At 41.1% G+C, this 22,018-nt stretch overlaps 1 protein-coding gene across 2 annotated transcripts in view; it reads right to left on the minus strand.

The window, feature by feature from the left end:
- The window catches only part of KLHDC1 (kelch domain containing 1), a 69,505-nt gene that overhangs the window by 29,425 nt on the left and 18,062 nt on the right, over positions 1 to 22,018 (minus strand). For both annotated transcript variants that reach the window (XR_008659524.2, XM_055289473.2), the window contains exons 2-6: positions 19,847 to 19,917; positions 19,258 to 19,375; positions 18,695 to 18,813; positions 4,474 to 4,552; positions 2,023 to 2,106 (exon numbers count right to left, since the gene is read on the minus strand). Coding sequence is in view for 1 of the 2 variants with exons in the window: in XM_055289473.2 (XP_055145448.1) it covers positions 2,023 to 2,106; positions 4,474 to 4,552; positions 18,695 to 18,813; positions 19,258 to 19,375; positions 19,847 to 19,917 (471 nt within the window). In the remaining variant the exon portion in view is untranslated. The remainder of the gene's footprint in view (positions 1 to 2,022; positions 2,107 to 4,473; positions 4,553 to 18,694; positions 18,814 to 19,257; positions 19,376 to 19,846; positions 19,918 to 22,018) is intronic.

Below are 22,018 nucleotides of genomic sequence, written 5' to 3' on the forward strand. Positions count from 1 at the left end.
AATTCTGGTCATATATGTGTATTAGTAGACACATATGTAACTGCACATATATGACCTGCTTAGCATTCCACTCTTCAATTCTGGTAAGCTTATCAGTCACAATACCCTGCTGTTCCTAGTAATGAACATGTGACTCAAGACTGGCCAATCATCCCTTTGGCATCAGGAATTGCTGTAAAGAGTAGGAACATGCCCAAGTAGAGGCAGAGTCCTTTTCTTTTCTTTTCTTCTTTTTTTTTTTTTTGTAGAGACGGAGTCTCGTTCTGTTGCCCAGGCTAGAGCGCAGTGGCGCAATCTCTGCTCACTGCAACCTCCGCCTCCCAGGTTCAAGCAATTCTCCTGCCTCAGCCTCCCGAGTAGCTGGGACTACAGGCGCATGCTGCCACGCCTAGCTAATTTATTTTGTATTTTTAGTAGAGACAGGGTTTCACCGTGTTGCCCAGAAGTTGCTCGAACTTCTGAGCTCAGGCAATCTGCCCGCCTCGGCCTCCCAAAGTGCTAGGATTATAGGCGTGAGCCACCAAGCCCAGCCCTTTTCTAAGACTAATATATAGACGTTGAGAGAGTACAATACAAATAACTGTGTGTGTATCCAGGACCATATTCCCTCCTAAACGAGCCAGTGTGTCTGCCACAGACGGAATGAAACAAGCACACAAAGAGAAGCAGAGAAAAGCAGACAGAGGCCGGGCGCGGTGGCTCACGCTTGTAATCCCAGCACTTTGGGAGGCCGAGGCGGGCGGATCACGAGGTCAGGAGATCGAGACCACGGTAAAACCCCGTCTCTACTAAAAATACAAAAAAATTAGCCGGGCGTGGTGGCGGGTGCCTGTAGTCCCAGCTACTCGGATAGGCTGAGGCAGGAAAATGGCGTGAACCCGGGAGGCGGAGCTTGCAGTGAGCCGAGACTGCGCCACTGCACTCCAGCCTGGGTGACAGAGCGAGACTCCGTCTCAAAAAAAAAAAAAAAAGCAGACAGAAAGACAGAAAGTACTGCGAGGATGCTGAGTAACCTGCTCTGGTTCCTGAGGCCATGGTCCCTGCGGCTCTTCCTTCTACTTTGTGTGCCATTCCAATATACTTTCCAGCTATGTGAGAATTCATTATTGCTTAAACTACTTTGAATTTGTGTTTGGTCACTAACAAATGAAAGAATGCTGATAATGTATTTTTTGTCATGCCATGATTGCATGTACCTCTGAATTCAAGGGTATATAAACCATGGGCTTTGTTATAAAAGGATTTTTAAAAATAGGCCTTTATTAAATCAGGGCATGACACTCGTGGGTGAAGAATGATGATGGCACCTCATTAAAAGACTTTTTTCTAGAAAACCTTAGCTGACAAGGAGAAGAATATACATTTTTTTGGTTGCATTTATTTATTTTGAGAGATGGGGTTTCACTATGTTGCCCAGGCTAGAATGCAGTGGAGTGCAGTGGCTATTCACAGGTGTGATTGTAGCACACTACAGCCTTGAACTCCTGGACTCAAGTGATCCTCCTGCCTCAGCCTCCTGAGTAGTTGGGACTACAAGTGCCATCTACGGTTCTGATGTTTTTCTTAATGCTATTAATAAAAGTACTCAAGAGAACTACTTGGTATGTGATTACAAACTTAATTACAAAAATCCAAATAACAGGCTGGGTGTGGTGACCTATAATGCCTGTAATCCGGGCACTTTGCAAGGCTGAGGTGGGCAGATCACTTGAGGTCAGGAGTTCGAGACCAGCGTGGCCAACATGGCAAAACTCCATCTCTACTAAAAATACAAAAATTAGCCAGGCATGGTGGTCCACACCTGTAGTCCCAGCTAGTCAGGAGGCTGAGGCAGGAGAACCACTCGACCCGGGAGGTGGAGGTTGCAGTGAGCTGAGATTGTGCCACTGTACTCCAGCCTGGGCAACAGAGCAAGACTTTGTCTCAAAAACACACACACACAAAAAAAAACCCCCAAAATCCACAGTAAAAAAATTGATTTTTAAATACAAATATATAAAGATGACTTTTTACAACACTTACTTTAATTTCTGGTTGAAACCAAGTCTGTGACTTTGTGTCAAATATATGGACATCATTATGCCATCCCCAGAATATCTGCTCTTCCTAAAAGAGAAGTGTTTTAAATATCTCAAAGCTTTAATAATTTTTACATTATTATTACAGTCTTATCACATATTTACTGGTAAAATAATAGACACCTTACAAAAATAAGAGTCAAGTGTTACCATAGTCACAAAGCCAATGGATACACGGGTACCTCCCAACGCGTTGTCCCCAGACCAGTAGCTGCACCACCTGGCAACTTCTCTTCTCATAGTATTGTTTGCCGTGAATCATAATTTTATTTGTTGACAATCTTTATATTTTCTCAAAGGATTATCTTTTTTAAAATTGCAGAGGGTGGAATGATGTTTACATTTTTAAGTCTGTTTTCCTCAAGTACATGCTCAGAACTCCTCATTTTTGCCGTAATAAACTTTAGAGGGTGGGTCATGGTTCCTGTTTCCAAAAACTTCCAATCACTTCTACTTCACCAAGCAATTTGTTCTTATAGATTAAACTTATGACCACTCTCTTCTTTATCTCCTAAGATATAAAATTCTTGGTCAGCAAGGCAAAGACTTAGCAGCTACACCATATTTAGCATCTCCCAGGGTGCTGAAATCCTCTATCACTACTCTAGATGATCTCTGTGCCAGTTTTATATTGTGTGTCAGAAAGACATCATTTTTTTTTTTGTCAGGCCTTGTTAAGCAAGTAAAATAAGCTAAACAATTTACTTAGTTTAGACTCTATTTTTAAATTTTATTTAAATTGAAACAGGGTCTCGCCATGTTACCCAGGCTGGTCTCAAACTCCTTGGTACAAGTGATCCTTCTGCCTCAGCCTCCCTAGTAGCTGGGATTATAGAAATGTGCCACCACACCCAGCTCATTTAGAGTCTAAATGAAAAACAAACCCATTTGTGTTCCAGAAACTTCAGGACATGATAATTAGCTTAGTAACTGTATTGTAGGAGAAAAAAATTGAGTTATTTCACTGATGAATAAAAATAACTAGCCGGGCGCGGTGGCTCACGCTTGTAATCCCAGCACTTTGGGAGGCCGAGGCGGGCGGATCACGAGGTCAGGAGATCGAGACCACGGTGAAACCCCATCTCTACTAAAAAAATACAAAAAAAAAAATTAGCCGGGCGCGGTGGCGGGCGCCTGTAGTCCCAGCTACTCGGAGGCTGAGGCAGGAGAATGGCGTGAACCCGGGAGGCGGAGCTTGCAGTGAGCCGAGATTGCGCCACTGCACTCCAGCCCGGGCGACAGAGCGAGACTCTGTCTCAAAAAAAAATAAAATAAAATAAAATAAAAAATAAAAATAACTAGATATAAATAGAAGTTATATTCCTGAAAATTCTCAGCAATACTTTAAGTAGCAAAGCTTTAATGATATATCATTTTTAAAACTCAAAAACAACGCCGGGCGCGGTGGCTCAAGCCTGTAATCCCAGCACTTTGGGAGGCCGAGGCGGGCGGATCACGAGGTCAGGAGATCGAGACCATCCTGGCTAATACGGTGAAACCCCGTCTCTACTAAAAATACAAAATATTAGCCGGGCGTGTTGGCAGGCGCCTGTAGTCCCAGCTACTCGGGAGGCTGAGGCAGGAGAATGGCGTGAACCCAGGAGGCGGAGCTTGCAGTGAGCCGAGATCGCGCCACTGCACTCCAGCCTGGGAGACAGAGAAAGACTCCGTCTCAAAAAACAAACAAACAAACAAAAAAACTCGAAAACAACATAGAAACATGGGGAATTTTCAATAATATCCATATACAAAGCAATATACATGAAATGTGTGTGTATAGATATATACACACATATACATACGTATATATTTATTTACACTAATGTAGAATAATATACACTAGTAGAAGGTAAAACTAATAAGACTGCATCTTGGTGGTAGGATCAATGGTTTTTTAAATTATCTGTTTAAAAATTTCATTTTTGTAATTCATGACTTCTTTCATTAATAATGATTTATTGTCTAATCAGTAAGAATAAGTAGAAAAATTAATATCATTACCAACTGACTCTTATCTAGAGGCCAGTCTGACCTGTGAATAATTCTAGTGGACATATCTAAAAAGAGGTATATGTCAACAATAGCTATTGTGGTTAAATATGAACATAATTTTTCCAAGTTGCACTAAAGCTTCTACCTGTCTAACAGAAGCAGGTATCTGATTAATGATATAAGAAAAGAAATTACTCTGCCAATAGCCATGAAGGCTAATACCACTAGAGAGATACCTTTTGCCAAATGGATCCAAATGTTAAAGAGAAAAAACACATTTTTTCATAGTGTAAATTACGACAAATTGGTAGCTCCAAAAATGAGAAAGACTAGACTCATTATTTCTAAGATGTTAAGGCTATACTGAATTGGAGGAAAATGTAAACAGTGATTACTATCTTACCCAAGATGCATCATGAACATCAAAACAGTCTTGGAGTTCACTGTGTCGCCTACACCCATAACCACCAAAATATATTAGTCTGAAAAACAAATACGAAATGACACACTTTAGGAATTCTGTTTCCAGTTTGTTCATAGAAAGCTGAAAAAGAAGGCCGGGCGCGGTGGCTCACGCTTGTAATCCCAGCACTTTGGGAGGCCGAGGCGGGCGGATCACGAGGTCAGGAGATCAAGACCACGGTGAAACCCCGTCTCTACTAAAAATACAAAAAATTAGCCGGGCGTGGTAGCGGGCGCCTGTAGTCCCAGCTACTTGGAGAGGCTGAGGCAGGAGAATGGAGTGAACCTGGGAGGCGGAGCTTGCAGTGAGCCGAGATTGCGCCACTGCACTCCAGCCTGGGTGACAGAGTGAGACTCCATCTCAAAAAAAAAAAAAAAAAAAAAAAAAGAAAGCTGAAAAAGATCCTCTCACCTTAACAACCCTAACACAAAATCACAGTTCAAAAAGAATAAAGAGCTGAGGGAACAAAGAGACCTAAATAAACCAATTCCAGAAAGTGATGAGCTCTCAATGGGAAAGAAGAGACCCATAGCTGCTTTCATCCCTTGTGTAACAGCAAGAGGAAGAATCCAGCACATACAGGGCTTGTAAGAAGAAACTACCCAAATTTTTAACAGCTACATTTATATTGGCATGGCAAATTAGATTTTTTTTTATTTATTTTTTTGAGACACGGTTTCCCTCTGTCACCCAGGCTGGAGTGCAGTGGCATGAACATGATCTCGGCTCACTGCAACCCCCACCTCCCGGGCTCAAGCAGTCCTCCTGCCTCAGACCTCTGAGTAGCTGTGACTACAGGTGCGTGCCACCATGCCTAGCTAATTTTTGTATTTTTGTAGAGATGGGGTTTCACCATATTGCCCAAGCTGGTCTTGAACTCTTGGGGTCAAGTTATCCTCCTACCCTGACCTCCCAAAGTGCTGGGATTACAGGCATGATACGGTTTGGCTGTGTCCCTACCCAAATTTCATCTTGAATTCCCATGTGCTGTGGGAGGGATCCAATGAGAGGTAATTAAATCATGGGGACAGGTGTTTCCCTGACCTCATGATAGTGAATAAGCGTCATGAGATCTGATGGTTTTCTTTTTTCTTTTTTTTTGAGACAGAGTCTCTCACTCTTGTCGCCCAGGCTGGAGTGCAGTGGCGTGATCTCTGCTCAAGGCAATCTCTGCCTCTTGGGTTCAAGCGAATCTCCTGCCTCAGCCTCCTGAGTAGCTGGGATTAGAGGCGCCTGCCATCACACCTGGCTAATTTTTGTATTCTTAGTGGAGACAGGGTTTCACCATGTTGGCCAGGCTGGTCTCGGACTCCTGACCTCAAGTGATCTGCCCACCTCGGCCTCCCAAAATGCTGGGATTACAGGCGTGAGCCACTGTGCCCGCTGATATGACGGTTTTCAAAAGGGGAGTTTCCCTCCACAAGCTCTCTTCTCTTATCTGCCACCATGTGAGACTTGCCTTTCACTTTCTGCCATAATTGTGAGGCCTCCCCAGCCACATGGAACTGTAAGTCCAATAAACCTCTTTCTCTTGTAAATTGCCCAGTCTTGCGTATGTCATTATCAGCAGTGTGAAAAAGGCCTAATACAAGGCTTGAGCCATGGCGCCTGGCCCCAAATTAGCATCTTAAGAAACCCGGCCTCAAAGACTTGGAATCAACCCAAATGTCCATCAATGATAGACTAAATTAAGAAAATGTGGCACATATACACCATGGAATACTATGCAGCCATAAAAAAAGATGAGTTCATGTCCTTTGTAGGGACATGGATGGAGCTGGAAACCATCCTTCTCAGCAAACTATCGCAGGGACAAAAAACCAAACACTGCATGTTCTTACTCATAGGTGGGAATTGAACAACGAGAACACTTGGACACAGGAAGGGGAATATCACACACCGGGGCCTGTCGTGGGGTGGCGGATAGCCTTAGGAGATATACCTAATGTAAATGACGAGTTAATGGGTGCAGCACACCAACATGGCACATGTATACATATGCAACAAACCTGCACGTTGGGCACATGTACCCTAGAACTTAAAGTATAATAATAACAACAAAAAAAGAAAACCCAGTAGAGGGAATTTAACCTACTCCTTAACTCTTTCGCATAATCTGCAGGGAGGGATCAGGGTCAGTCACCAACAGCTGGAGGCAGAGGAGAGCTGAGAAAATCCCCTTTAGGCAATCTGAGTTTTGGACTACTAAAGTTTGGGATGCAAACAGGAGATCTGAAAGAAACACCTCAGGGGCATGCCAAACTTTTACACCGTATAGAATACCTGCCCTCCAAAGGCCAGGGGAGGAGATGCAAGGCTGAAAGAGGTCTTCCAGGGTGCAGAAAGCATAAAGTGGGATCAGAGAGCAAAGAGAACTCCCTTGTGGCCAATGACTTACCAATTGGACTATAAAACACAGAGAGATCTCCCACAGTTCTGAGAGGTAGGAACGCAGCCGTGAAGCACAGCTGCAAATCTCTAGAAAATCTCAGTGCTCAAATAAGGGGCCCTAGTAAAGGAAAGTACTGTCCCAAAACATTTGAAGCCAGAGGTAAAACTCAATCAAACTAAAGCTACAACAAAGCCCAAATACAAATCACCTACAAATTAGACTGACTCAACTCTTACTCTAGCAACCTAAAAAAAGAAGAAAGGGCATGTCCCTTTCTGAAGATAAATATAATTTATTCCAATCTTTACTGTTCTTTCAGACAGAAGATCTGGCATATAATTTAAAAACTACAGGGAGGCTGAGGCAGACAGATTGCTTGAGGGCAGGAGTTTCAGATCAGCCTGGGTAACATAAGGAGACCTGTCTCCACAAGAAATAAAATAAAAAAAAAAAGGAAAGAAAGGTGTGGCGGTGCATACCTGTAGTCTCAGCTACTCAGGTGGCTGAGGTGGGAAGATTGCCTGAACTCAGAGTTCAAGGTTGTACTGAGTTATGATCACACCACTGCACTCCAGCCTGAGTGAGAGTGAGACCTTGTCTCAAAAAAATAAAAATTACAAAATACACAAAAAGGCACAAAAAAGTGGCCCATGATGATGAGAGAAAAGACTCAATATAAATAGACTCAGAGGTGGTCTAGATAATGGAATTATCAGAAAAGGCCTTTAAAAAAAACTATGATGAGGATACTAATAGCAGAAAGATATGGACAACATGCAGGAATAAATGGGTAATTTCAGCAAAGAGATAGAACCATAAAAAAGAACAAAATGGAAATGCTAAAAATAGAAAATAAGATGTCAGAACTAAGGAATTCATTATATAGGTTAAACAGCAAACTTTTAGAAAAAATTTCCTTCCTGGAACTTGGTAATTAACAGCAAACTTGACACGGCAATGGAAAACATTAGTAAACTTGAAGACAAGTCAATAGATTCATAAAAAATATCCAAATTAAAACACAAAGAAAAGGAAAGAATGGGAAGAAAAGAAACAGGTAGCCAAAGCTTTGTGGAACAGTATCAAAATGGCCTAACATGCATGTAATGGGAGTCACAGAAGGGGAGACAAAGAAATATGGAGAAGAAATACTTGATAATATAATTACTAAGAAACTGATGGAAGCTATCAACCTACAAACCCAAGAAGCTCAGCACACTCCAAGTAAGATAAATACAAAGGAACTACACCAATGCATATTTAATCAAATTATTTAAGAGCAAAAATATAGAAGAGATAAAGAAAAAAAAAGACACAGAGAAACAAAAACACAAATGAGAGTAAATTTGTCACAAAAAAGATGGAGGCCAGACTGGGCACAGTGGGTCACACCTGCAATACCAGCAATGTGGTAGGCTGAGGCAGGAGGACTGCTTGAACCCAGGAGTTTCAGGTCAGCCTGGGCAACATAGTGAGATCCCCATCCCTACAAAAAATAAAAAAAGGCTGAGCGCTGTGGCTCAAGCCTGTAATCCCAGCACTTAGGGGGGCCAAGGCAGTCGGATCACCTGAGGTCAGGAGTTTGAGACGAGCCTGACCAACATGGAGAAACCCCGTCTCTACTAAAAATACAAAATTAGCTGGGTTTGGTGGCGCATGCCTGTAATCCCAGCCACAAGGGAGGCTGAGTTAGAATTGCTTGAACCCGGGAGGTGGAGGTTGTGGTGAGACCAGATTGCGCCACTGCACTCCAGCCTGGGCGACAGAGCGAGACTCCGTCTCAAAAAAAAAACCAAAAAAGAAAATGAGCTGGGTGTGGTGGCATGCACTTGTAGTCCTAGCTACTTGAGAGGAGGAAGGAGGAACGCTTGAGCCCAGGAGTTTGAGGCTGCAGTGAGCCATGACTGCATCACTGCACTTCAGCCTGGGTGGGTGATGGAGTGAGACCATCTCTATAACAAAAAAATAATAATAATAAATAAAGGAAAGAAATAAAAAGTAAGAAAGGAAGGGAAGAAAAAAGAGAAAGAAAAATGGAGGCCAAAAAGCAATGTAATAAAACCTGTAGGCTGGGTGCAGTCGCTCACGCCTGTAATCCCAGCACTTTGGGAGGCCGAGGCAGGTGGATCACGAGGTCAGGAGCTTGAGACCAGCCTGGCCGACATAGTGAAACCCTGTCTCTACAAAAAATAAAAAATAAAAATAAATTAGCCGAGCATGGTGGCGCATATCTGTAGTCCCAGCTACTCAGGAGGCTGAGGCAGGAGTATCACTTGAACCCGGGAGGAAGAGGTTGTGGTGAGCTGCGATCTCATCACTGCACTTCAGCCTGGACAACAGAGTGAGACTGTCTCAAAAAATATATATAAATAAATAAAAATAAATAAATAAATAAATAAAACCTGTAAAGTGCTGAAAGAAAAAAAATCCTGTCAACCCAAATGGTCAAAGAAATCATAACGGAAATTCAAAATTATCTTGAGATAAACGAAAATAAAAACATAACAAAACTTACGAGATGCAGCAAAGGCAGGGCTCAGAGGGAAATTTATAGCTGTAAATGCCTACATTAAAAATAAAATCTCAAATCCATAACATAACTGTACAAGTTAAGGAATTAGACAAGAACAAGCTAAACTTAATAGAGGGCAGAAGGAAGAAAATGATAAAGGTTGGAGACAAGATAAAAGAATGAATAGAAAAACAATCAAGAAAAACAACAGGCTGGGCGGGGTGGCTCATGGCTGTAATCCCAGCACTTTTGGGAGGTCAAGGCAGGCTGAACACTTGAGGTTAGGAGTTCGAGACCAGTTTGGCCAACATGGTGAAACCCTGTCTCTACTAAAAATACAAAAAAATTAGGTGGGTGTGGTGGCAGGCAGCTGTAATCCCAGCTACTTGGGAGGCTGAGGCAGGAGAATCGCTTGAACCCAGGAGGCAGTGAGCTACGATCGCGCCACTGCACTCCAACCTGGGCAACAAAGTGAACAGACTGAGACTACGACTCAAAAAAAAAAAAAAAAGAAAGAAAGAAAGAAAAACGACAAAACAAAAGTTGATTCTTTGAAAACATCAACAAAATTGACAAATGCTTAGACAGCTGCACTAAGAAAAAAGAGAGCAGATTCAAATTACTAAAATCAGAAGTGAGGAAGAAATATTACTACTGATACTACAGAATAAAAAGGATGACAAAAGAATACTATGCTGGACATGCTGGTTCACACCTGTAATCCCAGCACTTTGGGAGGTGGAGGTAGGCAGATTGCCTGAGTCCAGGAGTTCAAGACCAGCCTAGCCAACATGGTGAAACCTTGTCTCTAAAAGTACAAAAAAAATTAGCTACGCGTGGTGGTATGCACCTGTAGTCCCGGCTGCTTGGCAGGCTGAGGTGGGAGAGTCACCTGAGCTTAGGAGGTAGAGGCTGCAGTGAACCAAGACAGCGCCACTACACTCCTGCCTGGGCAAGGGTGAGACCCTGTCTCAAAAACAAACAAACAACAACAACAAAACCACCAGAATACCATGAAGAAGGGTGTATCAACAAGTTGGATAACTTAGATGAAATGGAAAACTTCCTGGAAAGACCCACACCCTCAATGCCGGGCACAGAGGTTCATGCCTGTAATCCTAGCAATTTGGGAAGCTGCGGTGGAAGCATCACTTGAAGCCAAGAGTCTGAGACCAGCCTGGCAACATAATGAGACCCTATCCCTACGAATAATAAAAATCGTAGTCAGGGATGGTGGCACATGCTTGTAGTCCCAGCTACTCAGGAGGCTGAGATGGAAGGACTGCTTGAGGGTTCAAGGAATTCAAAGCTGCAGTAAGCCATGATAGCACCACTGCACTCCAGCCTGGTTAACAGAGAAAGACCCTGACTCTTATAAAAACAAAAATAAAATATATCTCAAGAAGAAATAGAAAATCTGAATAAACCTATAACAAGTAAGACGATTGAATCAGTAATCAAAACCCTCCCAAGAAAGAAAAGCCTAAGAATGGCTTCACTGGCGAATTCTACCAAATATTTAAAAAAGAATTAACACCAATCCCACTCAAACTCTTCCAAAAAAAAAAAAGTGAGGAGGGAATACTTCCTAACTTACTTTGAGGCTAGCATTACCCTGATACCAAAGCAAGACAAATAAAATACAATTAAATATATCTGATAAGGGATCAACACTCAGAATACATTAAGTACTACTGTAACGTAACATCAAAAAGACAGACAACTCATTTTTTTTAAATGGGTAAAGGATTTGAACGACATTTCTCCAAAGAAGATGTACAAATGTCCAATAAGTCAACATCATTAGTCATTAGGAAAATACAAATCAAAACCACAGTGAAATACCATTTCATATCTGCTAGTATAGCTATTATTAAAAACACACATACACACCCCCAAAATAAGCATAGGTGAGGATGTGGGGAAACTGGAACCCTTGTTCCTTGCTGGTGGGAATATAAAATGGTATAGTCACTATGGAAAATAGTTGGTGGTTCCTCAAAAACTTAAACATAGACTCACCAAATGACCCAGCAGTTCTATTCTTAACGTATATACTCAAAAGAATTGAAAACTGAATCACACGAAGTTATATGCCACATTGATGGCAGCATTATTCACAAATAGCCAAAAGGTAGAAACAACCCAAGCATCTATCAACATATAAATGGCTAACCAACATGCGGTATATACATACAGTGGAATATTACTCAGCCATAAAAAGGAATAATATATGCTACAACATAATGCACCTTGAAAACGTTAAGTGAAATAAGTCAGACAAAAAGAACAAACATTTTATGATTCAATTTTTATGAAATACCTATTATCTGCTTATTCATAAATTATTATAGACAGAAAGATTACAGGTCACCAGGGGTTGGAAAGAAGAGAGAATGGGGAGATACGGCTTAACGGGTACAGAGTTTCTGTTTGGAGTAATTAAAAAGTTTGGAAGTAGGTACTGGTGATGATTGCACATTATGAAGGTAATTAATGCCACTGAATTGTACACTTAATATAGTTAAAATGAAAAATTTTATGTCTTATGTATTTACCACAACCTTTCAACAAGGTATAGCAAGCCCTGCGTGGTATCTCATGCCTGTAATCCCAGCACTTTGGAAGGCTGAGGTGGGCGGATCACCTGAGGTCAGGAGTTTGAGATAAGCCTGGCCAACATGGTGAAACCCCGTCTCTACCAAAAATACAAAAATTATCTGGGCATGGTCGCAGGCTCCTGTAACCCCAGCTACTTGGGGGGCTGAAGCAGGAGAATCCCTTGAACCAGGGAGGCAGAGGTTGCAGTGAGTGGAGATCACGCCATTGCACTCCAGCCTGGGCAACAGAAGTGAGACTGTCTCAAAAAAAAAAAAAAAAAAAAGCGTAGCAAAATGTTAAGTCTCCCTCCTACTCTCAGTCACTTAATTCCCTTGCCTAGGGCAATCACTGTTACTGGTTTCTTTTACATACTAACAATAACAAAAAAACCTTTAAAGATCCAAAAATACTTTATAGGGTAGATTAACCTGGAAAAACAAAGACAGAAAACCATAGTGGTTTACAGAAACACATGTCATTGCCATAAGCATTCAAAGATACTCCCTTTATACAAGCCTACCTAGGTTCAGAGATAAGAGTTCAGTCCTATGTTTGCCTCTAGCCCTTAAAATGCTTTTTGCAAACCAAAATGACAAAAAATTAAGCGTAACCAGGAGGCAAATCAACAAAACTATCAGTTACTCCTCCTAAAAAATTCTGTATATACCTGTGAATAAAAATCAACAATACATTGAAATATTTGTTACAACCAAGTAAGATTTATGTCAGAAACACGAGTATAGCATATTAGAAAATATTTAATGACATCAGTACTTAAATGAGAAAACAAACCTCAAACGACTTCAAAAGAAAAAGTATTTAATAAAAATCAATATTCATTGCTCATAAACATCTAGGTTTAAAAGGTAAGGCTATGTTTTATCTTTTATGTTATATATATATGTGTATATATATATGTATGTGGATATATATATGTGTATATATATGTGTGTGTGTGTGTATATATACACTTTTTTTTTTTTTTTTTTTGAGACAGAGTCTCACTCTTGTCACCCAGGCTGGAGTGCAATGGTATAACCTCAGGTCACTGCAACCTCCGCCTCCCAGGTTCAAGCAATTCTCCCGCCTCACCCTCCTAAGTAGCTGGGACTATAGGTGCCTGCCACCACACCCAGCTAATTTTTGTATTTTTAGTAGAGACGGGGTTTCACTATGCCAGCCGGGTTGGTCTGGAACTCCTGACCTCAAGTAATCCGCCCGCCTCAGCCTCCCAAAGTGCTGGGCTTACAGGCATGAGCCACCACGTCCGGCCTATATTTTATATATACTTTTATATGTACTTAATATAATATACTTAATATAATAAAGTAGGCCGGGCACAGTGGCTCACGCCTGTAATCCCAGCACTTTGGGAGGCTGAGGCGGTCGGATCATGAGGCCAAGAGATCAAAACCATCCTTGCCAACATGGTGAAACCCCGTCTGTACTAAAAATACAAAAATTAGCTGGGTGTGGTGATGCGTGCCTGTAATCCCAGCTACTTGGGAGGCTGAGGCAGGAGAATAGCTTGAACCAGGGAGTCAGAGGTTGCAGGGAGCCGAGATCATGCCACTGCACTCCAGCCTGGGTGACAGAATGAGACTCTATCTCAGAAAAAAAAAAAAAAAAGTAAAATATATGTAAATATATATACATTTAATATAATATAGTAAGTATATATAATACAAAAAATATATATAATATATATTAAGTATATATGTATATATATTTATATAAAAATAAGTTTCCATATATATGGAAATAAAGTATGTATATATATAATTTCCATATATATGGAAATAAAGTATATATGTAATTTCCATATATGGAAAAAAGTATATATAAATATATATTAAGTATATATGTAAAAGTATATATAATATATAAATAGACATATTTTATATTATATATACTATGTGTTAAGTATATGCTAAAATATATGTTATATAACATATACTATACATGTATAGTATAGTATATGAGTCAGAGTATTTGAGTCAAATACTATACTATACATGAGTATATGAGTCAAATACTATACTATACATATCCTCCTGCCTCAGCCTCCCAAGTAGCTGGGACCACAGGTGCATAGCATGCCACCACACCTGGCTATTTTTTTTTCTTACTTGTTGTAGAGATGAGGTCTCACTGTGTTGCCCAGGCTGATCTCAAACCCCTGCCCTCAAGGGATCCTCCGGCCTTGACCTCCCAAAGTACTGGGATTACAGGCATGAGCCACTACAACCAGCCTAGATTTTTTTTGGTTTTTGAGACAGAGTCTCGCTCTGTCGCACAGGCTGAAGTGCAATGGCGCGATCTCAGCTCACTGCAACCTCCACCTCCCGGGTTCAAGCCATTGTCCTGCCTCATCCTCCCAAGTAGCTGGGATTACAGGTGCCTGCCATCACGCCTGGCTAATTTTTTGTATTTTTAGTAGAGACAGGGTTTCACTATGTTGGCCAGGCTGGTCTTGAACTTCTGACCTCATGATCTGCCCGCCTCGGCCTCCCAAAGTGCTGGGATTACAGGTGTGAGCCACCACGCCCAGCCCAGCCTAGATTTTTAAACTTTATTTAAAACATATTTATCGCCGGGCGCAGTGGCTCACGCCTGTAATCCCAGCACTTTGGGAGGCCGAGGCGGGCGGATCACAAGGTCAGGAGATTGAGACCATCCTGGCTAACACGGTGAAACCCCATCTCTACTAAAAATACAAAAAATTAGCCGGGCGAGGTGGCAGGCGCCTGTAGTCCCAGCTACAAGGGAGGCTGAGGCAGGAGAATGGCGTGAACCCCGGGGGGCGGAGCCTGCAGTGAGCCGAGATCGCGCCACTGCACTCCAGCCTGGGTGAAAGAGCGAAACTCCGTCTCAAAAAAAAAAAAAAAAAAAAAAAAAAACAAAAAAAAAAACCATATTTATATATTCTAGCTGGGCACAGTGTCTTACATCTATAGTCCCAGCACTTTGGCAGGCCAAGGCGGGTGGATCACTTAAAGCCAGGAGTTCAAGACCAGCCTGGCCAACATAGTGAAACCCTGTCTCTACTAAAAATACAAAAATTAGCCAGGCATGGTGGCATGCACCTGTAATCCCAGCTACTTGGGAGGCATGAGAATTGTTTGAACCCAGGAAGCGGAGGTTACAGTGAGCCAACATCGTGCCACCACACTCCAGCCTGGGCGACAGAGTGAGACTCTGTCTCAGAAAAAAAAAAAAAAAAAAAAAAAATATATATATATATATATATATCTCCTGCCTCAGCCACCTGAGTAGCTGTGACCACAGGCGTGCGCCACCACACCCAGTTAATGTTTTGTCTTTTTAGTAAAGATGGGGTTTTGTCATGTTGGCCAGGCTAGTCTCGAACTCCTGACCCCAAGCGATCCTCCTACCTCAGCCTCCCAAAATGCTGGGATTATAGGTAAGAGCCACTAGGGCAGGCCGACATCAAATATTTCAAATCCATGATTTTAAAATGGTAATTTAAAACCTTACTGACCACTTTGAAGGATACTAGAGAAATGACTCAATTGATTCTAAAGGGGAAAGAATCAAGCATTTATCCTGATTTTCCTATACAAACAGTACCTTAGGGTTAATACACAGTTAAAGTTTCTTTTTTATAGAAGTATTCCACTAATAAATTAAGAACAAATATTAGAATTAGAATATCATCACTTTGCATCTTCTCGTACAAAAATGGATCTAGGCAACAATCATTGGTGCTTGCTAACATACAGAGACAAGCAAACATTATGTGCCCACTAATGTCTAAAAATAGTTAGCTATGGGCCAGGTGCGGTGGCTCCTGCCTGTAATCCTAGCACTTTGGGAGGCCGAGGCGGGCAGATCACGAGGTCAGGAGATAGAGACCATCCTGGTTAACACGGTGAAACCCTGTCTCTACTAAAGATACAAAAAAAAAAAAATTACCCGGGTGTGGTGGCAAGCGCCCATAGTTCCAGCTACTCGGGAGGCTGAGGCAGGAGAATGGCGTGAACCTGGGAGGCGGAGCTTGCAGTGAGCTGAGATCGCGCCACTGCACTCCAGGCTGGGTGACAGAGCGAGACGCCATCTCAAAAAAAAAAAAAGTTAGCTATGGGCCGGGCGTGGTGGCTCGTGCCTGTAATCCCAGCACTTTCAGAGAGAGGCCAAGACGGGTGGATCACCTGAGGTCAGGAGTTCAAGGCCAGCCTGACCAACATGGTAAAACCCCGTCTCTACTAAAAAATACAAAAATTAAGCCAGGTGCGGTGGCTCATGCCTGTAATCCCAGCACTTTGGGAGGCGGAAGCAGGCAGATCACAAGATCAGAAGTTCGAGACTAGCCTGGCCAATATGGTGAAACCCTGTCTCTACTAAAGATACAAAAAAAACTAGCCAGGCGTGGTGGCACACGCCTGTAGTCCCAGCTACTCGGGAGGCTGAAGCAGGAGAATCACCTGAACCCAGAAGGCGGAGGTTGCAGTAAGCCAAGATTCCACCACTGCACTTCATCCTGGGCAATAGAGGGAAACTCCGTCTCAAAAAAAAAAAAAAAAAAAAAAAAGCTATGAAGTACCTTTTATTTGCTCCCAAACCAACAACCAATACAAGAACATGAATTTGCTTAAGTTTCTAGATCTAAGTACCAATTTACAGAAAATAGAAGGTGTAGATGAATATGTTAAATGGTATCACAGAGATACAACGAACACAGTGTAGACTATTGGGATTCTATAGCCAAATGACATGGTTTCTTTATCAAATAAATTTCAAGAAGAAAACAACAAAAAAGACCAAAAGGAAATCTCTAGAATAACAGCAACTATATATATGGAAGACATATTGGCTGGGTGCAGTGGCTCATGCCTGTAATCCCAGCACGTTGGGAGGCCGATGCGGGTGGATCACAAGGTCAGGAGATCGAGACCATCCTGGCTAACATGGTGAAACCCGGTCTCTACTAAAAATACAATCAAATTAGCCAGGCATGGTGGTATGCGCCTGTCATCCCAGCTACTTGGGAGGCTGAGGCAGGAGACTTGCTTGAACTCGGGAGGCAGAGGTTACAGTGAGCCGAGATGGCACCACTGCATTCCAGCCTGGGTGACAGAGCGAGATTCTGCCTCAAAAAAAAAAAAAAAAGAAAAAAGAAAAAGACATATAAATCGATTATAATGTATAGACCTTATCTAGTCCTCTACTGAACAAATTGTTTAAAAACATTTAAGAGACAAACAAGCAAATCTGAAAACTGGAAATCGAATAATGAATGATATTTTAAAACACAAATAAAATTTAATAATTAGCAATGAAGAAAACCCTTAAAACAAAAATATAAGAACTCAAATAACAGAGTTGATGGCCAGAAAATATGAGGAGCTGAAACAGAATTGTTAGAAATTAGGAAAGAAGGCCAGGCGCAGTGGCTCACACATGTAATCCCAGCACTTTGGGAGGCTGAGGCAGGCAAATCACGAGGTCAGGAGTTCGAGGCCAGCCTGGCCAACGTGGCGAAACCCCATCTCTACTAAAAATACAAAAATTAGGGCCAGGTGCAGTGGCTCACACTTGAAATCCCAGCACTTTGGGAGGCTGAGGTGGGCGGATCACAAGCACAGGAGATCGAGATCATCTTGGCTAACACAGTGAAACCCTGTCTCTACTAAAAATACAAAAAAAATTAGCCGGCATGGTGGCACGCCCCTGTAGTCCCAGCTACTCGGGAGGCTGAGGCAAGAGAATTGCTTGAACCCGGGAGGTGGAGGTTGCAGTGAGCTGAGATCGTGCCATGGCACTCCAGCCTAGGCGACAGAGCGAGACTCTGTCTCAAAAATAAATAAATGAATAAATAAATAAATAAATAAATAAATAAAATAAAAACACAAAAATTAGCCGGGCATGGTGGCAGGCGCCTGTAATCCCAGCTACTCGGGAGGCTGAGGCCAGAGAATCACTTGAACCCGGGAGGCAGAGGTTGCAGTGAGCAGAGATCATGCCACTGCACTTCAGCCTGAGCGACAGAGTGAGACTCCATCTCCAAAAAAACAAAAAACAAACAAAAAAAATTAGGAAAGAAATAAAAGGGGAGAAAAACTCATTTCAGAAATGAAGACAATGTTACAAATAGCAAAGAGACAGTTATCACAGAAAATACAGTAGAGGACATAAAGAGTAAAAATGTGAAAAACCACAAAAAATAGTTAAAAAGAATTAGCAAGAAATGATAAGCAGGGAGTGAGGAGCTAAAATGTTCATAACTAAAGTTCCCTTCTTCCCAAAAATGGAACAGAAGGATTAAAAACATAACTCACAAAAACTGGCATTGAAGGAATAGGAAGGAGAGAGGGATGAAGAGGCTACCATCTAGTTTTATTGACGCTCAGAGTAGGGGAATGATAGATATTGTTCAGAGAAAAAGAATGAGTAATATATGAAAGTATAAATATAAGCACTGGATTTACTCAAGGTTCTACCCAGTGCAATAAGGCAACAAAAAGTTTAAAGATTAGAAAGGAAGAAATAAAACAGGCATTGTCAGATATTGATTATTTAGAAAATCAATTGCTATCCTGAAAAAAACTCATACCTTTAAGCGTTCTGTATTTTAGCCAAAAGCTATTATCTTTGCTTAGGTAGATATAATGCATTAAGTGCAACTGCTGCATTACCTGTCTTTGTATACCCAGCAGGAAAGTTTATCACGTGGTGTAGGTGGTTGTCCTTCAAAGTTGGTGATTTTTTCCCAAATGTAGGTTCCATCTCTTGTTCGTAAATTAACAAAATAAAGCTTTAAAAGATGAGAACACTATTAGCAGACAGGGCATTTAAAAATTAAATCTATATCAGAGGGAATGTGATCCAAGAATTAATACTATTTTTTTCTTTTTAATAGGTAAGCTTGTTACCTATTAAAAATTAAAAATTGTAGAATTAATAAAAATGAGACTGTTTTAGGAGTAAAAATGATATATAAAACATATTAAAATGAGTCTTTCCCATCCTGCTCTTATCCTATGAATATCAATTAAATATGCAGTTAATTCTGAAGCAGAAAGACACAGAAGAAGAGAAGAGCAGGACTGCTGCATTTTCAATCTAGCTTTAAAATCTTTAATTACAAGTTTAAGGTTTTCTATATATATCTTCTTTTTAAAATATTTGTAACTTGTGAGATGAAATGATACATTAAATATTACATTTTGCTGCACTCTTGAATTAAAGAAATTATTACTCGATTGCTGTATCCTTTGTCATCATATCCTCCAAAAATGTACAGCTTTCCATTAATGCAAGCACCACAGCTTCCTGACATGGAGGCTGGGAGTTCTCCTTCCATGAGGTGCATTCTCCTGCAGCAAGAATAACATGGAATCCCATAACTTTCCAGAAAGGCAAATTAAAATTCTCTTTAAATTCCATGACTACTTTTGTCAGTGAAAACTGTCACTGCCAATTACAGTTACAATGTAATGGTGGCCAATAATGTAAAAACTCTAAGAAGATCCAGGGTAAAAATTTTTCAATCTGCTAGGAAAAAAAAATCACAAAAATTTCACACATCACTAGAACTGGAAATTTGCAGAATAAAACGAAATCTTCAGAGACAGCACTGGTCTTGAGAGAAATACTAAAAGACAAAAAATAGAGAAAGGAAGACAGCAGGGGAATGAAAGAGTCAGAAAATAAAAGCATTGAAAGGAAAGGGAGACTTCAAAAATGCTGCAGTATATTCAAAGTATGGTCTCAGATTCCCTAAAAGTCTACAGAAACATGTATAATAGATATTAAGATCAGACAGTATGCAATTTAAAATTACTTACCACAACCCACTATCAATATCATAGGTCCAAATTTCATCATTAGGCAAATATACTTCATTGTCTTCAATAGACTAAAAATACAGAATACATAAAATTATGTTTATCAATTACATAGCAAACAGTTACACAGCTTCTTAGGATGAGAAAAATTGCTAGTAAAATACTATAAAACACAAAAGAAGGCTCAAGGATTTTTTTCACTATAAAATAAAATATATCAAAAGAAAAGGAAAGAAGATTTTCTAAGAGAAAGTGGGAAAACAATAAAGGATCAAAATAAAACACAGCAAGTATACAAGTCTCAAGAAAATAATTAGGGCAATTAAACCTTTAAAAGGGGCTTTATGTAAAAGAAAATAGCAAAACAATAAGATTTAGAGCAGAATATTAAAGACTATAAAGCCAGGAAGAAAAAGATCATCAAAAAAAGGGCAATACATTTTGGGTGACAGGAAGTATTAATGGAGGAAATTTTTTAAAGATACAATTAAATATCTTATTAAGATATCTCAGGTACTTTAATTCACTGAACATATTTTTTGAGTGTCTACTATATGCAAGGCATAGTATTAGTTGTTCATTAAATCTAGAATATAAGGCTCACAATACATTTAACTAGTTAAAATGACAACTCTGAACTTGAATAATCTCTAAAGAAGTCGATCACAAATAGAATAGCACATTCTGACATTCATGATGAAAAGATAAACAAAGGCCGGGCGCGGTGGCTCACGCTTGTAATCCCAGCACTTTGGGAGGCCGAGGCAGGCGGATCACGAGGTCAGGAGATCGAGACCACGGTGAAACCCCGTCTCTACTAAAAAATACAAAAAATTAGCCGGGCATGGTGGCGGGCGTCTGTAGTCCCAGCTACTCGGAGAGGCTGAGGCAGGAGAATGGCATGAACCCAGGAGGCGGAGCTTGCAGTGAGCCGAGATCGCGTCACTGCACTCCAGCTTGGGCGACAGAGCGAGACTCCGTCTCAAAAAAAAAAAAAAAAAAAAGAAAAGAAAAGAAAAGATAAATAAGACTTGTATCACAATCTTACTTATTTTGAGCTTAAACAAACTTAGGGGTTAAAATAAATTTTTACATAAGTCTGTCATAGTTCTCAGAATCTATATAATAATTCAAAAATAACCGGCTGGGCGCAGTGGCTCAGCCAGCATTTTGTAATCCCAGCACAGTGTAATCCCAGCACTCTGGGAGGCTGAGGCAGGTGGATGACCTGAGGTTAGGAGTTTGACACCAGCCTGGCCAACATAGTGAAACTCCACCTCTACTAAAAATACAAAAAAACTGGCCAGGCATGGTGGCATATGCCTGTAATCCCAGCTACTCGGGAGGCTGAGGCAGGAGAATTGCTTGAACCTGGGAGGCGGAGGTTGCAGTGAGCTGAAATCATGCCACTGCACTCCAGCCTGGGCAAAAGAGTGAGAATTCGTCTCAAAAAAAAAAAAAAAAAAAGCTACAGTTTTAAAATAGTACTTTAAGAATTTCTAAAACTATGTAATACATAAGTTATTAACATGCTAAGAAGATTTAGCTGCTTCTCATTGTATCTTCTTTAAATTTAAAAATATGCCGGGTGTAGTGGCTCATTCCTATAATTCCAGCACTTTGGGAGGCCAAGGCAGGAGGATCGCTTGAATCCAGGAATTTAAGACCAGCCTGGGCATCATAGCCAGACCCTGTCTCTAAAAAAAAAAAAAACACCAAAAAATTAGTTAGGCCTGGTGGCACATGCCTGTAGTCCTGCCTACTCAGGAGGCTGAGGTGGGAGGATCACTTGAGCTCAGGAGTTTGAGGCTGTAGTGAGCTATGATAGTACCACTGCACTCCAGCCTCGGTGACAGAAGCAGACCCTGTTTCTCAAAAAAAAAAAAAAAAAAAAAAAGGCCGGGTGTCGTGGGTCAGGCCTGTAATCCCAGCACTTTGGGAGGCAGAGGCAGGTGGATCACGAGGTCAAGAGATCAAGACCATCCTGGCCAACATGGTGAAACCCTGTCTCTAATAAAAATACAAAAATTAGCTGGGTGTGGTGGCGCGCGCCTGTAATCCCAGCAACTCGGAAGGCTGAGGCAGGAGAATCCCTTGAACCCTGGAGGTGGAGGTTGCAGTGAGCTGAGATTGTGCCACTGCACTCCAGCCTAGGCAACAGATGGAGACTCT

The sequence above is a fragment of the Symphalangus syndactylus genome, chromosome 8 (assembly GCF_028878055.3).
Source record: "Symphalangus syndactylus isolate Jambi chromosome 8, NHGRI_mSymSyn1-v2.1_pri, whole genome shotgun sequence".
NCBI lineage: Eukaryota > Metazoa > Chordata > Mammalia > Primates > Hylobatidae > Symphalangus > Symphalangus syndactylus.